The following is a 27,555-nucleotide window of genomic DNA, read 5'->3' as shown; positions in this document are numbered from 1 at the left end:
TGGTCTAACTGGACTTAAGATGTGTATCTTTTAACTAGGCTGTCAACACTTTGAGGTAAAGAACTGGTGCTGTGTGTATCTGTAGAAAAGATTAGAGTCTGGGGGAACCTGGGTGGCTCAGTCACTTAAGCATCCAACTCTTGATTTTGGCACAGGTCATGATCTCATGGTTCGTGAGTTCAAGCCCACATTGGGCACTGTGCTGATAGTGCACAGAGCCTGCTTGGGATTCACTCTCTCTCTCCCTCTCAAAATAAACAAACTTAAAGGATTAGAGTCTGAAAACATACATATCAATACAAGGTAACCTTCACACAGTGCAAAATGAGCGGGCTAGATCATCTGAAGGCTTCATGAAGGAAGCTGGATCTGAGCTGGATGATCTCTGAAGGAGGTTTAGGGTTGAGAGAGATAAGAATCCAAGAGGAGGTGGAGAGAGGCGGGCCCCTCTCTGGCCCTGGAGAATGGACATTCCATGGGAATCTGTTTTGGGAAAAGGTGAATGACCAAGAGGCAAGCTTGGATGTGATAATTTAAGGTATAAAGGACACACCGAGGAAAAAACATCTTTCTCATTATAGGTCCAGCAAAGGTTAATTCTGTGAGGTCACAAGACAGACCTGTCAGGAGGTACAAACCAGTGTTCTCCCTAGCCACTCTCAAAAAAGTTTCAAAAAGCACATGGTCTCAGGGGTCAACAGGCCAATGCCCATGACCTCAGAAATGACCAGGCCTGAAGAGTCTCTTTCTACCAGTGTGACCCATGTACTCTTCACGTTCTCTAACTCAGTGGGCCACCTGATAGCCTGGGGTAGGGGAGGGGGTTGTAGAGTAGAACTTTAATAAAGATTAGATCACAGGATGAATGGATTTCATAAGCCTAGAAAAAAGGTAACAGAGTTTCTTCAAATCACCAGAGTCCACCACATCTCTCTCTACATCTGAGTTGCCTTGGGCCTGAGAGGCATGAGCAGAGCCTAGCAGATGGATACCCAGGCTCTGTGCAGGGCCACCCCCCCTTGGAGTCTGGAGAAAAGGCAAAAGGAAGCCCTCTGTTCTCCCAACTACAAGCATGCAAGCACTAAATAATTCTGAAAATCAGCTTCAGAATTAGAGCACAGAGAAGAAGGGAAGAAGTCTGTATTTTGGCCAAGAAGCCATCTTTCTCTTACTGAACAATGATTATGTGCTAAGCACATGTTATCCACTTTAGAAAACCCTCACAATATTTCTCTGAAATAAATATAATGATTCCTATTTTGCAGTTGAAGAATACCGGCCTCAAGAGAGTAGGAAATGTGCCATAGTCCTGATGCTAGTGAGTGGAAGTCAGGATTTGAACCTAGGTCAGTTCGATGCCAAAGTCTGGGGGCTCCCCACAAAGCCCCCATGCAGGGCTTAACTACTAGGATTTCTTCAAAGTGTCAGTGGAACATAAGCTTTCATAGGGGATTAGTTGTAGAGGTATCCCCTAGTCAAGAGAGTCAGTGAGTTAACACTTTGGACTTCAAACCAGCTCTGTGGGGGCGCCCGGATGGCTCAATCGGTTAAGCTTCTGACTTCAGCTCAGGTACCATCTTGCAGTTCATGGGTTCAAGCCCCCACGTCGGTCTCCATGCTCACAGCTCAGAGCCTGGAGCATGCTTTGGATTCTGTGTCTCCCTCTCTCTCTGTCCCTTCCCTGTTCACACTCTCTCTCTCAAAAATATATAAACATTTTTTAAAAAGACAGCTCTGGAATGAAGTAGCCATAACAGCCATAACAGCCCTGTAGCCTTGGCTCAATCACATGATTTCTCTCTCTTTTTTTTTTTTTTTTCATTTATAAAATAAGAAAGTCAATTTATATAATAGATCAGACCCCTTCCAGTTCCCATGGTTGGAGGTTTTCCATCTCTTCCATAGAGAAGCTAGCCTAGACTGATCTCCCTTTACTGACAGTTTCTAGGAATGAGGATAAGGTTGGTTCAGATCCAAACCTCCTCCAATCCGCCGTGTCAAGGGTCCAAGAATACTGACTTAGCTGTTGGAGCCTCAGCCTTGTGGGTGACAATGGGGCAGATAAAGGGGCAACTGTAAAGGACTCTTCAACCTTCTCATAACCATTCGATCTGATGATGTCCAACCAGAACAGTAATGATTCACCAAGCCAGTCGTTCCCAACCATGGGAAACTTCACCACTGCTTCCCTTGGTTTGAAAAAGGAAAACTTGTTCATCCCATGTCCTCTCCCTTTCTTCCAAATCCTCTGATGGGGCAGAAAATCCATATAGGGCTGTTGTCTAAGAGGAGGGGGCCAGCCCTGTTAGCAGAGAATGTGCCTTTCCTGAAAATCAGTCCTAGGGGATCAAATGTCATTGAGGACATCGATTGACCTTCCACACCAACCCCTTAAATCAGCTAACAACCAGCAGTGGGCAGGCCCTGACAGAGGGAAACACAAGATTGCTGCAGGAATCTGAGGGGCGGAGGCTTCACCTCAGTCACAAGGCTGCTGAATAGGTTAGGCAAAGGGAACTAGGCAGGGCATTTACACCCGCATTGCTGTTAAGACAAAACCCCGCCTTCTCCCCGCCCCCGCAGCCAGCATCCCTGGTACTGAGGCTGCAGGATCCTGACACAGAGAGCCTGCAGTCGCTGGGAGCCGCTCCAGGACACAGCCTGTGCGAGGGAAAAGGTTTGAACAAGAGGAGGAAGAGTAAAGGGCAGCCAGAGTCTTTGGTTTGAGTCCGGAGAGTTTGAGCCAATAGTTGGTTGCTGGGTGGAGGACAGTGGAGGGGCAGTTACCTGGCTATGTTTTCTCTCCCTGCTCTACCTTGAGCTCCGATCAGCCAGATGTCCAGAGTGGGGACTCACCACTGCAAGGGCCTCTGGCCCTCAGAGCAGCCTCACAGGAAGGACTCAGGTGGGCTTTAAGGCTGTTGGGGTGGGGGATGGAAGGGTGGGTAGGTGCAGGGTAGAGAAGCTTTGGGGGTGAATGCGAGAACTCAGGATGGCAGGTGCCATCTGGGGAGAAGGGAATGCATCCCCGAGGCAGCTGATTGTGGATGTGGCTTCCCAGAACCTGCCAGCTACATGGGACGCTGAGGTCAGACTGCTGTGGGTGACATGCACTGTCCAGGTCCCCAGGCTTCTGTTTCTCAGAGCCATTATCCAACGCTTTAGCGGGACGAAGCTTGGGAGGGGAAGAAAACGTAGCTGTACATTTCACATGGAGGCTTTGTGAAAAGGAAGAGCGGCTGCAGTAGAAGGGATGTGGGTGAGAATGAACAGAAAGAGCCTCCCCAGCATCCACACTAGGTGAGAAGGCTGATGGAAGCTAAGAAAACTTGGTCCTGGAAGATCTTCAGGAGAGGGGAAGCTGCCCCCTCCTGGAGGGTCTGGCAGGACTGGCCTGGGCTGGGCAGAGAACAGCTGCTGCTGACTGAGGGAGAAGCTGTGCACACTTGGGCAACTCAGTCACCGTCTCCGGGCCAAGGACAGGCATACAAATGCCTGCCCTACTGACTGTAGTGCATTGTTATGCTGCTCACTTGTGAAAGCCATCTGTAAAGTATGAAGTGCACTTCAATGGAAAGGTGTAAAATTATTCTTGCCAGAATTTTTTAAACTAGCAGTTCCCAACTCCAGATACACACTACAGTCTTTTGAGAAGCTTTTTAAAAATGCTGCACTTAGGGGCACCTGGGTGGCTCAGTTGGTTGAGTGTCCAACTTTGGCTTGAGTCATGATCTCATGGTTCGTGAGTTTGAGCCCTGCAAGGGCTCACTGCTGTCAGCTGGGAGCCTAGAGCCTGCTTCAGATTCTGTCTCCCTCTGTCTCTCTGTCCCTCCCCCGCTTGTATGTGTGCGTGCTCTCTCGCTCTCTCAAAAATAATAATCATTTTTCAAAAATGTTGCACCAGGACCCCATCCTAGATCAATTATTCAAACTGGGGGTGGGGAGGGGCAAGACAGCACAGGGGACTGGAAGTGGTATTTTTTTAAGTTTATTTATTTTGAAAGAGAGAGAGAGAGAATGAGCAGGGGTGGGGTAAAGGAAGAGAGAGAGAGAGAGAGAGTCCTGAGCAGGCTCCACACTGTCAGCACAGAGCCTGACTCAAACTCACGAACTGTGAGATCCATGATTTGAGTGGAAACCAAGAGTCTGACGCTTAACTGACTGAGCCACCCAGGCACCCCCAGGAAGTGGTACTTTTTTTTTTTTTTAATTTATTTTTGAGACAGGGAGAGACAGAGCATGAACAGGGGAGGGTCAGAGAGAGGGAGACACAGAATCTGAAACAGACTCCAGGCTCTGAGCTGTCAGCACAGAGCCTGACGCGGGGCTCGAACTCACGGACCGCGAGATCATGACCTGAGCCGAAGTCGGATGCTTAACCGACTGAGCCACCCAGGCGCCCCAGTGGTACTTTTTTTAATAAAATCTTCTCTGGGGTTCTGATGTCCTGTGAAGTTTGAGCCCCACTACCTAAGATTTCCCAAACTTCCTGAAGGTAATTTCTTGGAGCACATGTTTTATAAAGGCAGACTCCCAGCTTCTCCCAGATCTACTCAGTCAGAATCCCAAGGAGGCCTGGCAATCTCTACGATGGGCAAGCAATAAAAGCAGCATGGACACGTCATTCCAGAGATGAGTCTGTCAACTATCTCCTTCCCTACAGAATGAAAAATCATACCCAGCGATGCTCTTACAGTGCAGGCATAGCAGCTCGGAGAGGGGAAGTGCCCTTCAGATAGTATGTGCGAACATGTGCTTCTGGGATGGAGTTGTGCTAGACAGTCACATCCAATCTCGTCCCTGCTGCACTGAGGTGACAGTCCAATGACGAAATGACAAATTTCCCAGGCAAAGAGCCTGCAAACCTTAAGATAAAGAGGAAACCATGATGTTATCTGCAACTATAGCAGGGATTACCCGTGTTTTATTGTTTTGCCAATATATTGTTCAGGCTTTCTTGTTTCATGCTGTCTCTTCTGACTCTGTTCCATTCCAAAGATTATATAAGCACACACACACATACACACAAACTCACACCCACTCACACATAGAGACCCCAACCTCATCAGGCACTCAAATGGGCAGATGAAGAGGACTTAAGGAGCCAGCCAACTCTTACCAGGCAACCTTGCCATCTGGGCACATTGCTAGTGTAGAACAGAATAATGCAGCTAATGTTAGGAGGAAAGGTGGCCTAAGGATTGCTGGGTCTAGTACTTTTCTTTCACAGGGACATATGAGCACAGCCATTCAGACCAAGGACTGCGAGCCAGACTGCCTGGGTTGAAATCCTACCCTGCTACTGAACGGCTGTGCCACTTTGGGTAAGCCACCTCTGTGAAAGAGAGATATGCACAGGACTGCCGTGGAGATTAAATGAGTTAGGACATGTAAAGCTCTTAGACACAGGTTTGGCAAATGATATGCTGGGCAAGTGCTGCTATAATTGTTGTTTATGCTGCTGCTTTATTATAGGTAAGGAAGCTGGGGTCTAGAACATGATTTGCTCCATTTGTTCATGACTCTTGTAGGAATAAAACTTAAGGAAATAATCATGAATGTGGATGGATATCCACACTAAAAATAGTCACTGTAGCATCATTTAGAACAGAAACCTGAATGTCCAACAGTAGGGGGCTGGTTAACAAATATGGTGTATCTATATGATGTATTGCATGAGAATATTAGAGATATATGAGGTTTTTTTTTAGAGAGAGAAAGAGAGAGTGCATGAGTTGGGGATTAGGGCAGTGGGAGAGAGGGAGAGAGTGGGGGAGAGAGAGAGAGACACAGAGAGAGGGAGGGAGGGAGAGAGAATCTTAAGCAGGGTCAATGCTCAGGGTGGAGTCCAATGTGGGGCTCAATCCTACAACCCTGGGATCATGACCTGAACAGAAATCAAGAGTCAGATGCTCAACTGACTGAGCCACCCAGGCGCCCCATATAGGAGGTTTTTTTTTAATGAAATACAATATGACCTCTATAGAGATATAGATACAGAGACAGAGCTAATCTAGAAGAGAAACTGCAAACAGGCCAATACTGAATGTCTCTGGCTGTGGCATTTATGGGATCTTTTATTTTCTTCTTTACATGTTTCTGACTTGTATGCTTTTCCATAGTGAACAAAAAAGTCAGAAAATAAAACGTTTCAAGCAATTTGTGCAAGGCCAAACAGTGCATTAGGAGCCCACACAGGCTTTCTATCCCTGTCCAGGGTTCTGCTGCTTCATCTGGTGCACTAGCAATAGCAAGGGAAGCTAAATGGAATGAACATGATAACCAAACACCAAAAAGCACCAAGACCAATGCAGCCATGCAAGACTGGGACCCAGCACAGCCATGCAGGACAGGGAGCCGGCACAGGGGGAACCCTGGTCTGGTTGTGTAGCTCTAGCTCCCAAGGCTAAGCTGGTAGGGCAGAGCTGGGCACTTTCTATCCAACCAAGACCTTTCTATCCAGAGCCACTGCACAGCACAGTGGGGCCAGCATATAATCCAGCACCTGCCCTTGGGGTCACTATCACTTTCCCAGAAATGACAAAGTCAGCTTCTACTTTGTCTAAGGATACCAAAGAATTGTACCAACTTTTCTTTCCCTTGTCTTCTCTACAGGCTCCTTTGGTAAATGGGGAGCCAGAGACCCAGAGAATACTAGTTAGCACCCCTGCTGGTCTTCATTTCCCCCCTGCTTCTCCTTAATATAGAAGTGCCTTTGCATGCCCAACATTTTTCCAATCATAATGCCAAGATACTTGACACAGCCAAAACCGAGGAATGTTTATTTTGCAACTTTGAAATAAAAAAGATCTGGAAGCACTTAATAACTAAAAGCTCATGGAAGAAAAATAGGAAGGCAGGAAGGAAAGAAGGAAGGAAGGAGGAAAAGCAGAGGGAAGAGATTTATCCCATTCGACATTACATAAAAATTAGCATATCTCTTCTAAAAGTCTGCCGTAACCTGCTCAGTATATTTGTAAGTGGTAAGTTCTGAAATCTGTCTGTAAAATAAGAGGATGGAGTAGGTGAACCCTGAAATTCATTGAGTCTAGATACAGTTGAAATTTAGTAACTCCGGCTCTCTTTTTAAAAGATCATTCCCGTGGCAAAAGTCAAACAATAAAGTTTGCCAAGTTATCAAGGGGACCAGCTGTACATTTAATGAATAAGATAGACGCCCACAGAATTTTCAAGCAAAGACTCAAAAATTGTCTAATCCAACTATCTGATGTTACAGATAAAGACACTGGACGAGAGAATAATACTAATAGCTGCCATGTGCTGAGTGCCAGACAGGCGACTTGCTCAGGGTCACACAGCGGGTCAGTGACAGACCCAGAACTGGATGCAATGCCCACCTTCTCCACAGTCCACTTATTCAAACTTTCAGCATATTTAAAGATTTAAAGATGCAAGAAATAACTGGCTAGCAGGCACTCCTCACAGCCCACAATGTCCAGAAAAGGAACAATGGGTACAAAGGTAACAACAGGTCAAGAGCACCTACATCCTCTCTCCTTTTACCTCTAAACACAGAAAGGAATCAACCCATGGAGGAAGGACTGTAGTCCTGGGCCAGGTGGTGAAGGAGTAGACAGTGAGCATCAGACCTTTCCTGGAATGAATAGAGTCAAAGGTAAGAGCCCTTGGTGGCACCTAGCAGGTGCCCAGAGGACTGAAGTCCCAGAACTGGAGGAACGGGGTCCAACTGGAGGCACCAGCACTTGAAGCACCTTGGGAGAATACCTTGAAAAAAATATTTAGGGAAACAGGAAAAAAGACTGAGGAGCCTGGGTTCTTAGAGCTCACTGCTAGTATTTTTTTTTCAGTCTTGTTCAGATTGTGAATAAGATATTTTAAATATGATCATTAGCAGAGGCATGCTTGAATGTTTTATGAAAAGTTCTAGTTTAAGTTAGAAAAGCATTTGTAAATAGAGACACACATTATAATCTTCAGTTTTATTAACGATGTGCATAGAACTTGGGCTGTTACACCACAAGGCAACGCCATCAGTAACCTATCAATCTGGAGAAGTGCATCTCAAGTGTGGACATTTGCAGCAAATAGAACAGAAACTCTAAATTGAACCAATAAGACCAAATTTTACAGTTATTCTTCTCAAAGGCTCCTATTTAAGAAGGTTGGAAGGTCAGCAAAGGGGAGGTATCTTCTCTCACATGGTTCAGAGCCCTATCAAAACATTGATTCTGTATGTATCTGCATGACTCAAAAGGAGTGTGGAGAACTTTCAGAAGGTTGACAAGAGGCCACAAAATGGTCCATTCAAGAAATCCTTTAAGGGCTGAAGTTCCATGGACTGAAATTCATAAGGAGTTTCAGATGTCTTTGAGTTTCTCAAAATTTATTCCTTGGATTACAATTTTTGTAGGATGTAAATAGAAGTTCCCCCCAGAAAGGGGGTGGAGATACTACAGTAAAAATAATTTGAACAACACTGGTTTGACAGATGAAATAGTTTTATTCACTGCAGGATTTCTCCGGGACTTTAATCTTACAATCCCATGTATTGTGTATCTCCAAGAAGCAGGTACGTAGTAGCTGGGGACTATTTTTCCATGGGAATGCTGTGGAGGACTAATACTCTGCATATCACATTTGAGGAACTCTGGCATAAGGAGTTATTCTAGGTAATATGGTCAGTTGAGTATCCATCTCAGTTGGTACAAAATAGTGGGAAGGAAGTTTAAAGTACAGCAGCACATGTGTAACTGAGATAGGAGAAAAACAACCCTACAACATCCCTGGAAGTCTCTCTCCCTCCATCCCCTGATTGTGGGGGGATTTCAGAATAGGCCTGGGATAATGAGGGACTTTTCCTAATGCAGGACAGAGTAATGGATTCTTTGACTTTTGGAAGCCACTGCCTGCTCAGTTTTTGTATGTCATCTTGTCTTAGTCTCTACTTATACATCATTGAGTTCAGCTGACTTCCTTGCAAATTAAATGCATTCCTGAAATGTTGTATGTAAAGAAAGACATTATCCATAAATCAAGTCATATTTTCCACTGGCTTGTGTTATAATTCTGAAGAAGGTCAACCCCAAATGCATCATGAAAGGCACATTTATGGGCCTGTTCAGCACTCGAGGAAACCTTCCTGGGTTCTTGTGCAGTCTCCTTTCAGCTCATTCTTTCACTCAAGGCAAGCCCAAAAGTCAGGCAAGTGAGTAGCTGAACCACATGATCTTTCTACATTCAGTTATTTGATGTTCCAGTTAATTCCTAAGTGTGTTGGAAATTCTAATTCCCAGGATTTTGCTTATTTTTTTTTTTTTAGAAAGAGAGAGAGAAAGGGTAGGGGGGGAGAGAGAGAGAGAGAGAGAGAGAGAGAGAGAAAGAGAGAGAATCTCAAGCAGGCTCCATGCTGTCAGCACAGAGCCCAACACCAGGCTCAATCTCCCAAGCCACGAGAACATGATCTGAGCCAAAATCAAGAGTCGGACGCTCAACCAACTGAGCCACCCAGGCGTCCCTGCTTATATTCTTTCTAAAGGGATTATCAGAACCACTGAGTATTCTCTTCACTGCCTTGTTTTAGCAGGGAAGCAGTGTTCTGTCTAAGGGGGTATTAAGCCTCTGTTACATGAGTCGCCTGTGTTACAACCAAGTATTGGATAATTACCTACCTGAATCATGGTCAGTGTTAGGTCAGGAAATCCAAATCTACAAAGTGACAGAAACTATTGCACATATATTTCCTGAAGACCTAGATTTACATGAGCTTTGAGTGGTTCTAATTACTTCTAAAGGTTGGGCAATTTTTAGAGGCCCTGCCTATGCCTCAGTAAGCATAGTGCTGAAGTGGGCCAAAGAGAAAGAGACCATGGAAAAAATAACCTACTTTTATTGAATGCATACTACACACCAGGACCTGCAATGCTCATTATTAGCATCATCTCCTTTAACCCCACTGGCCACCATGAGGGATGTTCTATCAATGGCCTGATTTTACAGAGGAGAGAACCATGGCTCAGATAGGTTCCCAGGCCACACAGTTACACAGACAGGGTGGCAGCCCTGGGTGCTGACTCCTGAGGTGACTGTCATCATCACCCCTTCCCACATGGTTATAGAGAGACACAAGGGACTTAGGGCCACAGCCTCATTTCTCCCATCCTTTCTCAGCTGACACGGCTGTAGGTATGGGAGATACAATGCTATATACTTGGAAATTCATCATCTAGACAGTCAGAAATGCAGCAAGGAAATGAGAAAATTGTAACAGAGTTTGTTAGAGTTCCCACTTTTGAACATGTGTTTTGAAAAATATCCCCTAGTTCCTCCAGTGAATAAAAAAGCTCTTTCTCAAATCTGGTCCGAAATCCCCACCATTTCTAATACCACAGCATCCCCTGTCCTTCCACTAGCAGACAGAATTACAGTTGTATGAAGTATGCCATAACCTAATTTAAGTGCATTTTTTTCTATAGACCATATATTTTCTTTTAAGTTTAGCTATATTCTGTGATGTTTTTTTCTTTTTTTAAATATTTTTGTTTATATTTGAGAGACAGAGGGAGAGACAAAAAGCATGAGTGAGGGAGGGACAGAGAGAAAGGGAGACATATAATCCAAAGTAGGCTCCAGGATCTGAACTGCCATCACAGAGCCTGATGCAGGGCTTGAACTCATGAACTGTGAGATCATGACCTGAGCTGTAGTCAGATGCTTAACCGACTGAGCCACCAAGGTGCCTCAATTTCTTTTAAATGTGAAAGGGCCCCTGCCTAAAGTCACCTCTGATAGGAAAGTGATTCTATTACTTTTACACACACACGCACACATACACAGTCATGACAAAAACAACTTTTCAGAACATCTATTGGAAATGATGAGGCAGACAGGCATTATGATGGAAGGCCCTTGATGGATTTCCTTTAACCCACCTGATTTAATTTTTCCTGTGCTCCTAGAAAGGGCAGTATGGGAGGAGGGTGGTGGCAAGTTCATAGAATCCTTTTAAATTTGCGCCTTCAGAAGTGAAAGCTGTCCCCAGTAAGGCATGGCCAACATGAAATCTGCTTCACTCCTGGGACCCTAAGGATTTTGAGCTATCTCTAGCCGAAATTGCTACTGACACTCCCCACTTGAATTCTGGCCCTGAAACATTTTGATGAAATAAGAGGTAAAGCAAGGAAAAGAGGAGAACATTTCTTACCTCTCTCCCAATACAATAATATTGGACATAGTTCCAACTCTATGGTCAGCTCACTTTGGGCCGATAAGCTCACAGACAGGAGAGTCTACCTAAGAGCTGAAACTGACAGAGAAGAGTCTAGGAAGGGAGGAAAGAAAGGATCTGAGGGTGACCATGGGCTTCACAATGTGGCACTAATGCAGAGCCTATGGCTGGTGGCCAACCATTACCCAGGAAAGCCAGATGAGCCCTGACTCGTAATGCTCAGTGCCAGCCAGCACGAACAGAGTGATGTTTCATTATCTGACATCACAGAAGTAGGCAGCTGGCTTCAAATCAGAAATACCAAAACACCGATGTTTGCCTTTTTGGGGTTGTGTGTGTGTATGTGTGTGTGTGTGTGTATTTTAATAATTGTAGATGGAAATCCTTAATTGCATCACACATCTCCTTGCCCACTTAATTGGACAGAGAACATAACTTAGCATGTTCTTGATTCATGCAAGGTCCCTTCTCTCCAAGCAGCCACCCAATTCTGTCTCTCGTCTGGAGTCGTGACTGCCTCCTCCATAGGCTGCCAGCCCTCGCTTCGGCTTTCACTCTGTTCCCAATAACCACACCTACCCCCACTCCCTTCTAACAGTACACTGCGACTCAGTTCAATGAGATCATGCAGGAAGGCTTCAAGAGGGGTCATGCACCAGCATCCATGGGATCACCAGATGAAGTGAGCTGGGGGCGTAGTGTCCTTAGTAGAAATGCACATATAGGAAATGTTTCCCACCTAAAAGGAAAACAATGCCGTGGGCACAACAAAAATGACAGATGGCCACTAGGCACTGGGTAGCACTCAGAGGGCACTGGACAAAAGAGAACCCACTCCCCTTCTGAAGGGGGCAGCTCACTCAGCTGGTGGAAGGCTGAAATGCAAGATCATCAAGACCAGACCTTTGACTTTTCAAAAGAAAAGAAAAGTCAAAGTCTGCATGTGAAATCTCCCAATATTTATTGTATCTTTTCCCAGTTTTATTGAGATAAAATTGCATATCCAGTTATTTCTTAACACTGAATCATATGTGATCCACAAGTCACTGACTGAGGACCTATTATGAGGAACAACCTGCACAGTTTTAGGTTAGGTACTCTGGGATTGTTATTTGGAATTCTGCAAGGTTATAAAACCATCTACCAGAGGGTTGCAGGTGCAAAAAAAAAAAAAAATAAGCGTATAAAATGAAAACCAAACAAACCTCCAGAGAAGCTGAGGGCAACTACCAGGCCTGGAGTGTGGCTGAGTGTCGGAGAGCGGGGGGGGGGGGGGGGGGGGGGGGGTGGTTAGAGCCTGGATCCGCTACACACACACGTGTGTGCTGCTCCTGGGTGAATGTGACCCCTCCCCCGAAGCACAGTTTGTGTCTTACAAGAGACACAAACTCTTTTCCCCATTATGCCAGACTTCTCTCTCCTTCCAGCAATGCCAAATTGCCTTAAAGCAGCTGGGGAGCGCCTGTCTGATTTATGGCTCAGCCACTATGGCTTCTGGAAACTTTGTTCTTCCTGACACTAGTGATTTATAAAAGGCATCTGTAACCAACAGTGACTTCTCTTTCTCTCCCAGGACAACAAAGTACAGGGAAGGATCTAGAAGCAGATCTCTGTTTCCTAGGTCATCAGAAAATCGGCACTCCTGGGTAAGATGCTCAATTTTTGCGTGCCTTCTTTTCTGTTTATTTTTTTATTTTTTTAAACTTTTTTTTTTTTTCATTTTTGAGAGTAAGAGAAGCAGAGCATGAGTGGGGGAGGGGCAGAGAGAGTGGGAGACACAGACTCAGAAGCAGGCTCCAGGCTCTGAGCTGTCAGCACAGAGCCCAACGCAGGGCTCAAACTCAGGAACCACGAGATCATGACCTGAGCTGAAGTCGGATGCTTAACCGACTGAGCCACCCAGGCACCCCTCTTCTTTTCTCTTTAAAATACAGAAGTCTCCAATAACCTCCTGCTTTCCTGACTTCCAATTTGTGACAGTTTCCTGCAGCCCAGTCACTAAATTTAACATTAAAAGTATAGCCCTAAAAGGTTACATAGAGCTTCTTGGTAAGATTAAAAGCTCAGGGCCTGGCTGCCCAGGCCAGTGCCTATTTATGAGCCTGTCTTTGCCCCGTGTGAAAATACCTTTTGTACTTACTAGAGTAACAATTTTTAGTCATTCATTCCTTACAAATCCAGGAGCTGGTTATCTGATGAAGAATTTCTCTAGTTAGGCCAGCTGCCTCTGTACCTCGGAAAGTCAGGGAAGAGAGAGATGAAATTAAAAAGCACTTAATTCCACTTCCTATGGACAGCTGTGCTAAGGAGTTTGGTTGGGTGGGAAATGAATACAATTGGTTAAGTTTAATCCTTAGGTTTCCATTTTTCCATAGAAAAATATACCGGTGGTGGAGTTAGAAAATGTGAGTCCTAGACCCAGCTATGCTCTGAACTGCCTGTGATCATAGGTTAATTGTTCCATTTGTCCACATCAGCCTTCTCCTTCACAAAGAGGAGCATTTAGGGCCCCTCCTAGCACTCCTGCTCCCCCCCTGCGACCCTCAGTATTGTCGTTTCCAATGCTCTGGTGCTCCCGGGAAGGATTATCTACCTTGGCTGGAAAAAATATTACTGGTATATCCATTCTATTCTTACAAGATACATTCAGATTACATTCCTATATATTAAATCACATCTTAAGTGCAATTATTTAAACAGATTCTGCTGTGACTGCTTTAGGCAAAGAGCCTTCTGGATAAAATAGCTAGCTACCACGAGTCTATTTTTTATATCATATTTCATTTCAATGTTTGTTTCAGAGAACAGAACTGAAGTCAGCAGGGATCCTGCCTTTCTTTGAGAGTACAGGTGGTTTTAGCTCCACTCCCTGGTGGCTGTTCAGTGTCACTGGGGCCCCTTCAGCCGTGCTCCGCTGAGTTTATTTCCCACTAACCTCTTTAACGTGCCTCTTGTTTGAGCCTCCCAACAACTGTGTGAGGCAAGTGGAATTAGCTCTCTTATTTTGCAGATGACAAAACTGTAGAGGTTAAATGAGGTGCAGCTAATAATGGTGATTCAGAGGCAAGTTCTCTACCTCCAAAGGCAAGCAAGCCAAGAAGTCAGAATAGGGAGTGAGGAGGCAGTCCCATTGCTCTGCCCTGGGCCAGGTTCCCTGTGCAAGCTGGCGTGGCTGTGGGAGGGAGCACAGGGTGAGTGGAGCATTCTGGCCTCAGTCCAGGACCCCCAGAGAGAACCGCAGTGGAAGCAAATTCGGACTCACAGGAGTAGGAGGGGCTAGCTTCTCCCCACTCTAAGACCTCCTGTCTCCTCCCCCTGAAAGGAGGAAAGGGAAGCTGGAGAACACCCTAGGAATGTTACAGGGTGTTACCACCTGCAAAGTGGGGGGGGGGGGTGTACAGTCAGTCATGAAGATGGCTGGGGATAAAGGGAGCTGCTGAAGACAGGACCGGGAGAGGTGGGATTGTGAGGGCCACTAGAACAGTACAAGAAAACTGAGCTGCAGTCTGACTTATGTGTTCTGGCCTCAGGGCTAACTGTGGGACCCTGCATTTGTCCCAAGGAGGAATATGCGGAGGAAGTGTGTGAGGAAGGCTGTAATGGAGTTATTAAAATGTGGAGGGCGGAAAGCAGTGGTGACAATGAGGAGGGGTCTATAGGAAGAACAACAGGTTTTCCCTGCTATCCGAAAGTTCGCTTTACACCACTTTCCTTTTTTTTTTTTTTTTTTCTTTTTAACATATACACAGGTTTGCTTTTACTAAAGACCTATGCTGGTGCCTGATCTCACTATCCCAAAGAAATCTGAAGATTTCTTTTAAGAAATGGTAATTGCTTCTTTGCTTTACTTCATTTGGCTTATGAAAGCTTTCATAGGAATGCTCTATTTTTGGATAGCTGGGGAAACCTGTCCATCTTGACACCCACATATATATATTTGCATATATATAAATCTGTATATATATATAGCTATATGAGATATATATATACACACACATATACATAGGACACCTTCTGGTTTTCCCTTAAAGAGACAAATTAGCATGTAAATAAAAGCCTGTATACACATTTAAGAACTACAAATTCATTTTCTCTTCTTCTTGTTTAGTATTAATCAGACCTTCACTGAGTTTTGTAAATTACATCTCCCCTGAGGGTGATGGGTCACACATTAGTTGTGTGCCCTTGAACATGCCCTCTGAGCCTCAACTGTCTTACCTGCCAGAGGAAAACAATGCCTGGCCTACCTACCTCATTTGTTTGTTGTAGGATAATAGTAGTAACAGCCAATCTTTGTAGAGTGTTCATATATTGTTGCACACTATACTGTGTACCTATTATTACATATTATGTAGACATTACGTATATTATTAGTTCATTTAATCCTCAAAACAGCTCCATGAAATCGGTACTATTACTCTCCCTCCACTTTATGGGAAACTGAGGCACAGAGAAGTTTCAGAACTTGCTCCATGTCACCCAGCAGGCAAATGGCAGAGGTGGGATTTGAACCCAGAATACCTGGCCCCAGGATCCATGCTCCTAATCTTGTTGTTATAGGATGTGATGTTTGAGAGCACTGAAGGCATTTTAAATGCTTTTAAATGGATGGTGTCATCCTCATTCATGTTAGGACCACTCCCATTGGGGAGGACCAAAGCTGAGGAAAGATTCACCAGGCCAGAATGGTGCCCCAGCCTCAGATCCACAGACCCTGATGGCCAGGAGCCCAGCTTCCTGGAGGAGAGGGGAGGAATGGCTTGTTCTCCTGGCCCCCTCCAGCCGCAAGACTATCTTCTTAGGTTCTTTTTCAAAGCAAAGTGTCTCTCCTGCCAAGGGCTGGTCTGTCTGTCTCCTGGAGACAGAGGTTGTCAAGCCCTGAGAGAACAGCAAGCATGTCAAAAATAGCAGCACCAGCAGACTGCGTGGCTGCGATTTCCTTTTGAAATGTTGGTTTTGCTCTCACCAAAGAGCCGGGGTCTGTCTGTGCTTCCTGCTGCCTGCAGCAGAAGCTGCTTATGGTGCCAAGATGTTTTCTAGGGGAAGGCAAAGATTGTCTGCTGAGGCCCATGACAGACTAAGGGAAAATCCCCTTCACAGTAACAATGATGAGGTCAGAGTTGTGTTTAAAAAAAAAAATTGTTATAAACCTCACCAGGGCTAGGCCCTAAGTAGGTTAAGTGGTAGCCAAGATGAGACCAGTATTAATGATACTTGTGGCCCCTTTTGCTCTTTTGTTCTGGGAACTAGGGAGTCAGTTCCCTGTTTGTCCTTCCAAAGTGGTCACTAACAGATGACCACTCCCTCCTTAGGGTACCCAGGGGATTAGAAGCAGGGTGAAATCCTTTCTCTAGGGGTTCAGAGCAAAGGGACACGACATGACCATCTCCAATCCCACAGGGACTTCAAGCCCAGAACAGGAAGGTGGTTCACTGGGAGATACAGTAACATAAGAACTCAGAGCCCATCTGTCTTTTACTCCCAGTGGCCTGCATCTGGCAACTTCCCTCTCTCACTAAAGCCCCAAGCCCGAGGCCATATTCTGCCAGAAGCTATCTGTGCAACCCGAGGCTGCCGGGTATAAAGCAGAATGCAGAGAGGAAATCCTACGGTTTAAAGAATTAACAGATTTCTTTTCCTTCCCTAAGTGACCTTGACAAGCTAGGATCAGAACACACTTTGCTTCCCAGGGCAATAGCACACAGTCAAGCCCGATGAGGGCTGGCATGGAGGTTCCAGCCAGATTGTCCCAGGAGGACAGTATTCTCTGGGAATCTCTCTTGGCACTTGTGTAGAGATGCCGGGTGACAGGAATACTGCCAAGAGCAAGGGCTCAGCCAGTGCAGAGAAGGAATGATCAGCAACAGGACTGAAAGATGTCCCATGAGAAGTGCCATGGGGAGAGAAGGACGGCACCCAGTGAGGGCCGCCGGGGAAGAGCAATGTCTGACAGACAGCCACAGAGAATGGTGAGCTGATGGAAGGTGGTCACCACCCACTGCTGTGTCCAAACACCAACGACTGCGGGGACCCCACAGCGGCTGTAAAGGGTCAGGGAGGAGAGTGGAAAGGTTGCCGGCAGAATAAAACCTTGATTCCTGTACAATTTCTTAAGGAATCCTGAGTCTACAGGTGCAGAGGCTAGGTGGGGGGGTTTGGTTTGTTTGTGAAGATTTTGAAGTTTTTGTTCTTTGTGTTTTGCCAGCAGAGTATGAACCCCTCGGGCAGGTTCACTGCCTTAGTCCTACGTAATGAATAACGTCCAACATACTTACCCTAGTCCAATATGTGCTAATCATGCCCTGCGCTTACCAAAAATGGCTTTGACCTTTCTTTTGCTCGAGCAAAAAGGAAAAAGCATGTAAATCCCACAATGATTTGATTGTCAAAATAAAAAAAAAAAAAAAAAGGCAGTTCTTGGCACCACACTTGAGTAGAAAGGAGCAAACTGCATGAAAGCTCTGAAGTGTCCCCAAGTGGCAGAAGAAAAAACCTGTCATTCCATCCTGGATATTTAAGCTGGTCCATCTTTAGAGATGCTAACTTTCTAGATTTAAGAAACCAAACCATTCTCCCAGCCAAGTTGTGAAACTCCCAGGTTATCAACCTCATGCCACTTTCCCCCGACCCACAATCCAATCACTTTTTTTGGTTAATTTATAGAGTTATACAGCTATCACCATAATCCTGTTTTAGAAAACATCCATTACCCTCCAAAAAGCCCCCAATGTCCTGATGCAGCGGGACTGCCTATAGCCTACCTCCTCCAGCACACACAGCTCCCCTTACAAACTGGGTAGAGAATTTTAATCCATCTTGGCAAGGAGCATCCTGTGCACCTCGCACCCCTGGGATATACGCCGTTGTTTTGTTCTGCCTTCAGTATGCAAGACAGACAGCTGGATGCTATGGGGACCTTCAAGAATTAGGTCAGTATGATGGCCACTCCTGCATTAAGGTGTTTTGAGGCTAATTCCACTCTTATGCCTTCGTCCTAAATCCTCATTTTTGCATTTAGCCTACTGTTTCTACTTTTTTTTTTAATTTTTTTTAATGTTTATTTATTTTTGAGAGACAGAGGATGAGTGGAGGAGGGGCAGAGAGAGGAGGAGACACAGAATCCAAAGCAGGCTCGGGTCTCTGAGCTATCAGCACAGAGCCTGACATGGGGCTCGAACTCATGAACCATGAAATCATGGCCTGAGCTAAAGTCGGATGCTTAAATGACTGAGCCACGCAGGCACCCCTTTTTCTTTTTTTTTCTTTTTAAATGTGTACTGTTCTTTGTTTTGAACCTTTCTATAAGCTTCTTAAGGTTGAGGGACTTGGAGGTTCTCTCTCTCTCTCTCTCTCTCTCCCTCCCCCCCCTCCTTTTTTTCTTTCTCTTTTTATTTTGGAAGATACAGGAAAGTTCTGCAGAAACATTTTTCTAAACCAGCACAATCTCTTCTTGCTCTGTAAGTTCAGGACTTGAACACACAGGGGCCAGCCTGGCAGGAAATGATGGTACACTGAGGTGGCAGGAAAGGCTGGGGGGCATCCTTCAGCTGGAGAACAGACTCCTTATCAAACACCCCAGATCACTGCTGTCCTAGAGTTCAAGGTGTGATCTCAACAGAAATGCCACAGCTGCCCCCAGCCACTAAAAAGGTGGAGACAAGGAGAGAGATAGAAAGACACATATAGAAGGAAGAAGAGATTAAAACAGCAGAAGGGCAAATGTCAGAGAGACGTGACAAGAAGGGGGAAAAAAAAAAAAACAGAGAAAATGAGAGTAACTAGAAGGAAGGGGAGGTGCAGAGAAGAGGAGGTGACTAGAAAGAGTTGGGGAGACAGCAGTGAGAGAGCAGAAACCAAGGAAGGACACTGAAGTCCATGCAGTCACAAAGAATACACAGAAGGAGAGGGAGGTGGCCGCTGAGGAACGGGAAATCAAAGCCCTGAGTCTCCAGAATGCAGGTGCTCGCCTCCCCCAGTTCCGATCTGACCCGGAGCTCTGAGCCAGGAACCAAGTTCCCCAACAGTAGAACCTACCTCAGATGCAAAGGCGGCCAGCTGTCCCACTCTCTCCTTGGGGATGATCAGGGCAGGAGGACTATTCCACATCTCCGCCGTGCCTGCCAGATCCAGGAAGGCATTTGGGAGCTCCTGCCGGCTCGAGTCAGGTGTAACGAAGGACTGACCCCTGCCTTTGCCGGCAGCTGTGACATCGCCACCCCAGCCATCTGGGAAGCACGGGGTGCATATTCTCTTGATTATTGGGGCACAGAATCCACATAAAGAGGCTCAGAGTCAGAGAGGGATCACTTGGCAAAATCCTTCACAGAAACTAGGTCAGGTCACAGCCTCTCTGTGTTTCTTCGATGTCTTAAGGAGAGCCACCTATGAGACTGCTAGGAACGGAGCTAGATTATTCCCTGGGAGGAAGAAGTGGCATTTCTCTCCGTCTCTCTTGGACTTGGGAGGAGCCTCTCTCTGAGGAGACGGGACCTCCAGGATACTGTTACGGACCATAACTGTCAGGACTCTTGGCAAGGCCCAGCCTGGCCGCCTCTTGAGGAGCGTGTCCCCTCCAAGTCTCCCCTTGTCATTTTGAAAGAGATAATACTGACATTGGTTTAGCTGGCAGTTGCTTAGCATTCAGATTTCTGAAGAATCAGGGGTGAGATGAGGCAGTTTCGATGACTGGGTGGGAAGGCCAGGAAGAAAGGTCCAGGGAGGAAGTTTTGGGGAGCTGTATGTATCCCCCTCATTTTCCAAAGGTCACACATCCTGCCGGTCATTACCAGCCCCTAAACCACTATGTAGGAGGTGTTCTCATTTCGGAAACTGGGAATTTGTAGCCTCCCATTCTCACTTGCTGCCCAAATCAGAAGATAGAGAGAACAGTCTGGAAGGTTGCTATGGCAACCAGAGTCCCTGGAGAGCCCAGCTCTCCACAAACCCTTTACTTTCAGGCATGCTCTGACTTGAAAAGGAAATGTTTCATTAGGGATGGTGATGAGGATGATCACATACACACATATAGAGATACATGCATACATGTTCCAACATTTACCCTCACTGGAAGCATCCCTATTGCCTCTGTAGTGGGCCCTTCTCCTTTCCCCAAATAGCCAGAAGCAACTGAAGGAATTTGGAAAACTGGAACTTTATGGCCTCAGAGCAGGTTACTGAGTCATGAACTCCTCTTATCTGTATTTCAGGCTTGGAGAAGCCAAACTCCCAATCAAGGCGGCCTCTGGCCCTGGAAGGATCCCACCGAACATGTCTAAAGAGCATCCTCCTTGCTGAAGGGTAAGAAGAGAGACTGAAGCCCAGTTCAAGAGGTTAAGGAGGGATTTAAGGAGCTAATAGCCCAGTGTGGCCTACTCTTGGGCTTTGAATCCAAGGCAGCAACTCTGCGGGGAGCTTTTGACTCTGGGAGACACGGAAGGAAACAGGCTAATGAACTAAAAAATCAATACCCTTATTAAAATTCACACATTTGCATAGCATCATCCCCAGCTTCCCAGTACATCGACATTCCCCATGAGGTAGGGAGGGGAAGACATTAATGTTCCCATTTAATGGGTGGGGAAACTGAGGCACAAAGAGGAACTGTGTTACCCTGTAAAGCTGTGGCAAAATCCAGATTTAGATCTGGTACTCACAGGAGCCACAGTGTCTCTCAAGAAAACCCTCAAAAGGCCATCCCTCATAAGTTGCTCTTTGAGAATTTTTTTTTTAAATCCTCATCAAAGAGTCTTAAAGCATAGATACAAAATTAAAAACATGTTAACAGTCCTTTCGGTTTCTGAACTGCACCCAGAAGAGCTCAGAACAGTACATCACAGTTTTTCAAGGCAACAAACAAATGACAATGTTACCAGGAGAGAAATGGGGGGAAGTGGGGGGTGGGGGGTGAAGGCAGCAGTTTCACGCTGGAAGAGGATGACTTAGTCCCGGTGGTAACATTACCTTACCAGTTAGAGCAGGTCAGCTGCAGCTTCAAGGGGCAGACCAGGTAAATGTTTGCTTGACTCAGCAAAAAACCTCTAACGGTGAGGCTGTCAACAAAGGAATGATGTTTCTTCCTTACTCTAAACCTATTTCATTGCACATAAAACAGGAAGAAACCCACGCTAGCATCCAATGTGTGCTTTTACCTGTCTGCAGGTGTAAGCTGGAGTTTGCTTTGGAAAACCTTCAACTGCAATCCTAAGTCAAATTCCCAGGAAGAAGGAGGGTGGGGTGCTGGAGAGGGTTGGGGGGCAAGCAAAGAAGACAAACTTGCCATCTGCAACAAGGATCCTCTTTGCACGCCTCCCAGATGACAGTGGCTGCTTAACTGGTACTAACTCTGTAGATACTCCGTCAAGCTAGTTGCCATTTCTCCTGGCTCTGTGGTTCCCTCTTTCCAGTTCCTCTGCACAGGAAGGCACTTGCACAAAAAGAGTATTTGGCTCTGAGAAGGAACCTTCCTGGAAGCTAGACAGTCGGGGAGGGAAAGACTGAATGCAGACCAAAGGCCGATGTCCACCGTGCCAGGACACCTGGAAGAATCCATTGGCCCCTTTGGTCTGGGACTGACTCTCATGGCCTCCAAATGGCCAAGTTTAACTGTAGTTTCTCTAATTCCTTCCAAGATTCAAGATGAATGACATATCTGGAGGCTGTGCAGCTAAAGGCTTTACCAAGGGTCCTCTGAAGGATGACTAGCAGGTGTCACAGGCACGGGAATAAAACAGAAAGATGAACACTGTTTCTGTCCTCCAGCTTCTGCTAGTTACCACCTAGCCAGAAGCTGACAGGTGCATGCCCCAAAGCAAAGGACGCTAAGGAGAGAAATAGGACCCAGGTATGCTTGGTTTCCATCCGGTTGACATCTTTGTTCCTAGAGAATTCCAAGCCCCAGACATGAAAATTTACAGTCATGAGGGAAGGTCAGACGGAAATCTCATCCACATGACAGAAGATGGGCATGAATGGGTGGCACCGTTAGAATTTCAAAAATGTCACTTAGATGGATGAACCTTGAATGCTGCGGAAATCAAGCAACAAGGCTGACAGTCCAGGTATCAGGACTGAGTGCAGGGGAGGGAGTCAGGAAGTCGGCTGGAGGTCGGGTGAAGGGAGTGGAGAATGAGAAGGAAGCCTGAGACTGTTTGCTCAGTGCCGTCCTTCTCATTGATGCCCTTCCTGCATCAGTCAAACCTCAGTGAGCATCCTTTTCTCTGCATAAGCCCGATGCGGAGGGGGAAGGTAGCTGGGTCTCCGTTCCCGAGTGGTCTCAGAGAACTCAGGCTTGCCAAGTCCACTGTCAGCTGCCTTCAGGTCTGGTGCAGGCTGCCCACAAGTGACATGGGTATACTGGCCTTGCTCCTCCTGCTCCGTCTCCCGGTGGTAGAAGTAGTTGAAGTTGGAGACAATGACCGGCACAGGCAGGGCGATGGTGAGGACCCCAGCGATGGCACACAGCGAGCCCACGATCTTGCCCCCGACCGTCATGGGGTACATGTCTCCGTAGCCTACCGTGGTCATTGTAACCACTGCCCACCAGAAGGCATCCGGGATGCTGGGAAAGAGTGAATCATCATCATCAGCCTCTGCGAAGTAGACGGCACTGGAGAAGAGGATGACCCCGATGAAGAGGAAGAAGATGAGCAGACCCAGCTCCCGCATGGAGGCCTGCAAGGTCTTGCCCAGGATCTGCAGCCCCTTGGAGTGGCGGGACAGCTTGAAGATGCGGAACACCCGGACCAGGCGGATCACCCTGAGGATGGCCAGGGACATGGCCTGCTGCCCATTCTGGCCACCCCCTCCACTGGCTGACTGCTGCTCCTGCTGCTGCACCAGTTCAGTGCCCAGGGTGATGAAGTAGGGGAAGATGGCCACCAAGTCAATGATGTTCATGATGTTGCGGAAGAAGGCTGGCTTGCTAGGGCAGGCAGAAAAGCGAACCAGGAGCTCAAAAGTGAACCAAACTATGCACAAGGTCTCCACCAGAAAGAAGGGGTCAGTAAAGAAAGAGCCCCCAAGAGTACTGAGTGAGGATGAGCCCCCTGCCATCATTCCCCCCGGCGGGATGCCAGGATGAAAAGTGTAGGAATCATCTTCATCTTCCTCTTCCTCCTGACTACCCCTGGAAATTGGGGAGTCTCTGCTCACACCATTGCTTCCACCTCGACCATCTGCACGGAACTGGGGCAAGGTCTCCAGGCAAAAGATGACGATGGAGATGAGGATGACCAACACGGAGACGATGGCGATGCCTCTGGCGGGGCCTGAGCTCTCAGGGTACTCGAAGAGCAGCCACACCTGGCGCTGGAAGGGCTGGGAGGGCAGTGGCTTCTCGTCCTCGCCACCTTCTGGCAGGCAGCCCTCGTCCTCCCGGAAGGCCGCCAGGGCTTCATCCCCCAGTTGGTAGAAGCGGATCTCCTCCAAGAAGATGTCCAGGGGCACGTTGACCGGCCTCCGCAGGCGGCCCCCGGACTGGTAGTAGTAGAGGATGGCGTCGAAGCTCGGCCGGTTGCGATCAAAGAAGTACTCGTTCCTCAGGGGGTCGAAGAAGCGGACGCGGCGACCAGGGTCTCCCAGCAGCGTGTCGGGGAACAGCGACAGGGTGCGCAGTTGGGTCTCGAAGCGCAGCCCGGAGATATTGATCACCAGCCGCTCGCTACTACAGCAGCCCCCGCCCCCGCCGGCCTCCGGGAAGTCTCCCGCGTCCTGTTGCTCCCCCTCCGGCCCACGGACCTCCCCCGGCGCCGCCAGCGTGAGGGATTTCTCCGACCTCATGTCCCCTCCGCCGTGCGCTCCCCGCCACTAGGACGGCGCCCACGACACCACCTCTGGAGCGCGGCACCTCTTCCCGGCTCTCAGAGCGGCGCTCTCTGTTTAGGGTGGGGCTCGCGCTCCTCCGAGCTCCAGATCTGGCCTGGCCGCTGGGTCCGAGAGCTCCGAAACCCCGGTCCCTGCAAGGCTGGGTCTGGGGAGGGGGCCCGGACGCAGAGGGTTTAGCTCCGCGCCTTCAAGACAGCCGCGCCTGGGATACAGCTACAGCCTACTGGGATACCTGGAACAGCAAACTGGCGCGCGTGAAACCGGCTGTCCGAGAAGACGCGTGGCTTCGCCCCCCGCCGTGCCTGAGCCCGGGCTCTGGGACGCGGGGGTCCGCCCTCCGGACGGGTTAGCTCTTCCCAGCTCCCACTGCGCTCTCCAGCCGTTCGAGCCCCCCGGCTGCCGCTGGGAGCGAAGCGCCAGATGCGCCTCCCTCCGGCTCGGCAAAGACTCTTGGCGGGGCTCGGCCTCCGCCCTGCGTGCACCGCGGACTCCCGTCTGGCCAAGGTCGTCGTTCCCGCCGCCACAGCCGCCACCTCCTCCCTGTGAGTCGCGCCTTAGGCCTCGGAGAGGGCCCTGCGGCTGCCCCAGCGCCGGGGCGCGGGGACCCACCTCCCCACCGCTCAAGCCTTCTCTGCAGCCGCGGCAGCTGCAGCGGCTCGGCTCTCCGCTCTGCCCTTCCTTCCCAACACTCACTCTCCAAGTGACGTGGCAGGCCCCGCCTGCTGCCCCCTCCCACCCCACTCTCACATCACACCCCTCGCCCAGCCAGGGGCTGCGGTGAGCCAGGGCGCTGTGGAAATAGACACACACTTGCCTCACCAGTAATCTTTCCCGCGCACGCCTGGCACGCCTCTCCCTTGCATTCACAATCGCGGCCCCCCTAACCAAGCACCAGCATCCTAATACCACACCCCCCTCCACCTCCGCAATCAGCTTTCCTTATTTCGCTTTACGGGAGTTGATCTGCGCAGTGCATTCCATCCATGAGAAAACACACCCCGCCCCACCGCACAACACACAACGCGGAGCACTGTGTCTCCACTCATCCAGAAATTTCATGAAACAATCAAATCATAATTCGTCTCTCTGTATTTACCAAGACCCATTTGCCAGCTTCCTTAATCTCTACTTAAAAAAAAAAAAATAGAGAAAGCATTTTTAGAAGTCTTCAGAGCTTCCAATTTAGATGGTCTTCCAATGTAAGTCCCCAGAGAATCCCACATCTCCCTTTGCAAACCTGGGAGGGTGAGGCTGCAGCTGTCCTAGAATCGCAAAGCCATAGCAGAGAAAGTGTTGGGAAGTCCCCCCATTGCCTTCCCCATCAGAAGTCCCCCCCTCCCCGAGTCCTGGGAACTTAGGCAGCAGCCCCTGTGAAGAAAGAGCCAGAAGATGATGGTATCTCAGAGGTATCATAGTCCAAGGAAGCATACCGTGAAATTCATTTGCTCCCAGCCTTTCTGGGAACTCTTCTGGAATGTCTGCTTATTGCACAGACAAGAAGAAGGAGGAGGAGGTGAGGGGAAAGTGGTATGTAAGAATGTTGATAAAAAGAATAGCTATATTTACTGAGCATCTGATATGTGCCGGCCACATTCCAGGAGCTCTACCTATGCTAACTCACAACACTATCTCACACCCCAATGAAAAAGATGTCCTCTGCTCCTAGGTAATGTTACAGTGAAGATTCCCCTGGCAGTATTTGGGTAGGGACCAAAGTTCGTTGTTAGAGACTATCCCTAACTCTCCTGGAGGGAGGCGGTAAGAATGGTTTTCTGTCCTTTTCCACTAGAGACCATGTAGTCTTTCTTTACTAGGTCAGACAGGTTAGAGTTTGGTGGAAAAGAATTGCTCTGATCTTTTCAGACGTCCACTTTCAGGTAGGGTTGACATTTGCTTCTCTGTGCCCCAGTTTCTCCCTTTTTGGTTGTCTATGGCTGAAATTAATTGGCTGACAACTACAAGTTGTTTTGTGTAGCTTCTTTTGCATTTTATATCGTTAGTAAGGATTCATTGCTGATAACGATAGGAATGGTACCTAAAGATACTCTCAAACCACAAGATGCATGCAAGAGTTCTTTGTGTGGCACAGAGTGTTTTAAAATCACAGGAGTTCTCAGCAGCATTCACTGCCAGAGGGACTAGGGGAGTAGAGAACTAAATCTTCTGGATGTGTAGGGCAGAGGTCCGGTAGGGAATGTGTAGGAGAGAGGCTAGCAACCCACTGCATCTTCATTCACTAGGCTGTTGCTTCACCAGGTCTACCAGGCAACAGCTTCTGCTTCCTTTCTGTGCCCCTGCTGTTGGTTTCCACTCCCTCCCCTCACCCTGCATATCTCATTAAAAGGCAAGAAAGTGAGCGTACCAGTCATCCAGTCCATTGTTTCCCTATTTCCAGGCTATGTAATTAAGCAATTTAGACTTGACACAAGTTGCTCCGTTCAAAAAAAAAAAAATGTAAAAGGGAAGAAAAGGAAACAGCAACAAATACAATATAGAAGATACTCTTTCACCCTTGTCCAATTATCTGCAGTCATTTTCTGGATTTTAAATTGATTTGCTCATGATTCTTTTTGCCTTTGTTTTCAAAATTTATAATGAATTATTTATTTGCATGTTTGTTTTCATCATTGCTGATTTTATTCATGAGGTTGTCAGCTAGGTCAGTAATTCTTCAAAACAAATGTTGGGGAAGCATAGGAAAGAACCTGCATTTTGTCAGGAGAGTGCACAGTCTAATAGGTGAAAGGAACCACCACTGAGTACATCTGGGTTAAACCTGGCTGGTGCTGCCTGCCAGCCTACATCAGAGCCGATGTTCCATGGTTACCTTCACATCAGGCATAAGGTTGTGCCCCAGGAGATGTTTCACCGTGCAGGAGGAGGTTCCCCTGGATAGAAAAGCCATTAGCAAATTCATGAATCAGAGCTCTGTTTTTAGTTCTTTTGTGAAAGAGACTCCTTTCTTAGCTTTAGGAAAGCTGTATGCCTTGATCATTCTTATCTAGCATATATGTAGAGTGAGTAAAATCACACTTTCAGAAGTGCCAGTTCCCAGGTGAAGAGACACAAGGCACAACCCCATCCATATACTGCAACACCACTTCCAGTGACAGGGGAATGTTTCCCCAACATTCACTGAGCCCCTATTTCATGACAGCATAGATTTTTCTTGTTGTATCTAAATTCAGATATTTGCAATGATGTTAGAGGTCATTCATGTAATTAACAAGCATTTATTGAGAAGCAGCTGGGTGCTCATCATAGTTCCAGGTGCTAGGGGATTAGAAGTGATCTAGACAAAATACCTGCTTGTATGAGCTTACGCTTTCTTTTTTTTTTTTTTTTAGTTTATTTATTTATTTTGAGAGAAAGCATGAGCAGAGGAGGGACAGAGAGAGAAAGAAAGAGAGAGAGAATCCCAAGCAGACTCCACGCTGTAAGCAAAGAGCCTGACACAAGGCTGGAACTCATGAACTGTGAGATCATGACCTGAGCCGAAATCAACAGTCAGACACTTAACCAACTGA

At 47.3% G+C, this 27,555-nt stretch overlaps 1 protein-coding gene across 6 annotated transcripts in view; it reads right to left on the bottom strand.

Moving 5' to 3' along the window:
- Window positions 1-24,695, bottom strand: part of KCNA6 (potassium voltage-gated channel subfamily A member 6) — a 46,248-nt gene extending 21,553 nt beyond the window's left edge. For 4 of the 6 annotated variants that reach the window (XM_045462697.1, XM_045462695.1, XM_045462696.1 and 1 more), the window contains exon 1: window positions 19,241-24,695. In XM_045462697.1, coding sequence (XP_045318653.1) covers window positions 22,397-23,983 — 1,587 coding nt within the window. In that variant the 5' untranslated portion in view covers window positions 23,984-24,695 and the 3' untranslated portion in view covers window positions 19,241-22,396. Of the gene's footprint in view, window positions 1-4,678; window positions 4,866-19,240 lie in introns of all 6 variants that reach the window. The other 2 variants (XM_045462694.1, XM_045462698.1) reach the window with 2 other exon arrangements.
- Window positions 24,696-27,555: the final 2,860 nt, after the last annotated feature.

Source organism: Leopardus geoffroyi, chromosome B4 (genome assembly GCF_018350155.1).
Source record: "Leopardus geoffroyi isolate Oge1 chromosome B4, O.geoffroyi_Oge1_pat1.0, whole genome shotgun sequence".
NCBI classification, from domain to species: Eukaryota; Metazoa; Chordata; class Mammalia; order Carnivora; family Felidae; genus Leopardus; species Leopardus geoffroyi.
This window is presented reverse-complemented; position numbering and strand designations above follow the sequence as displayed.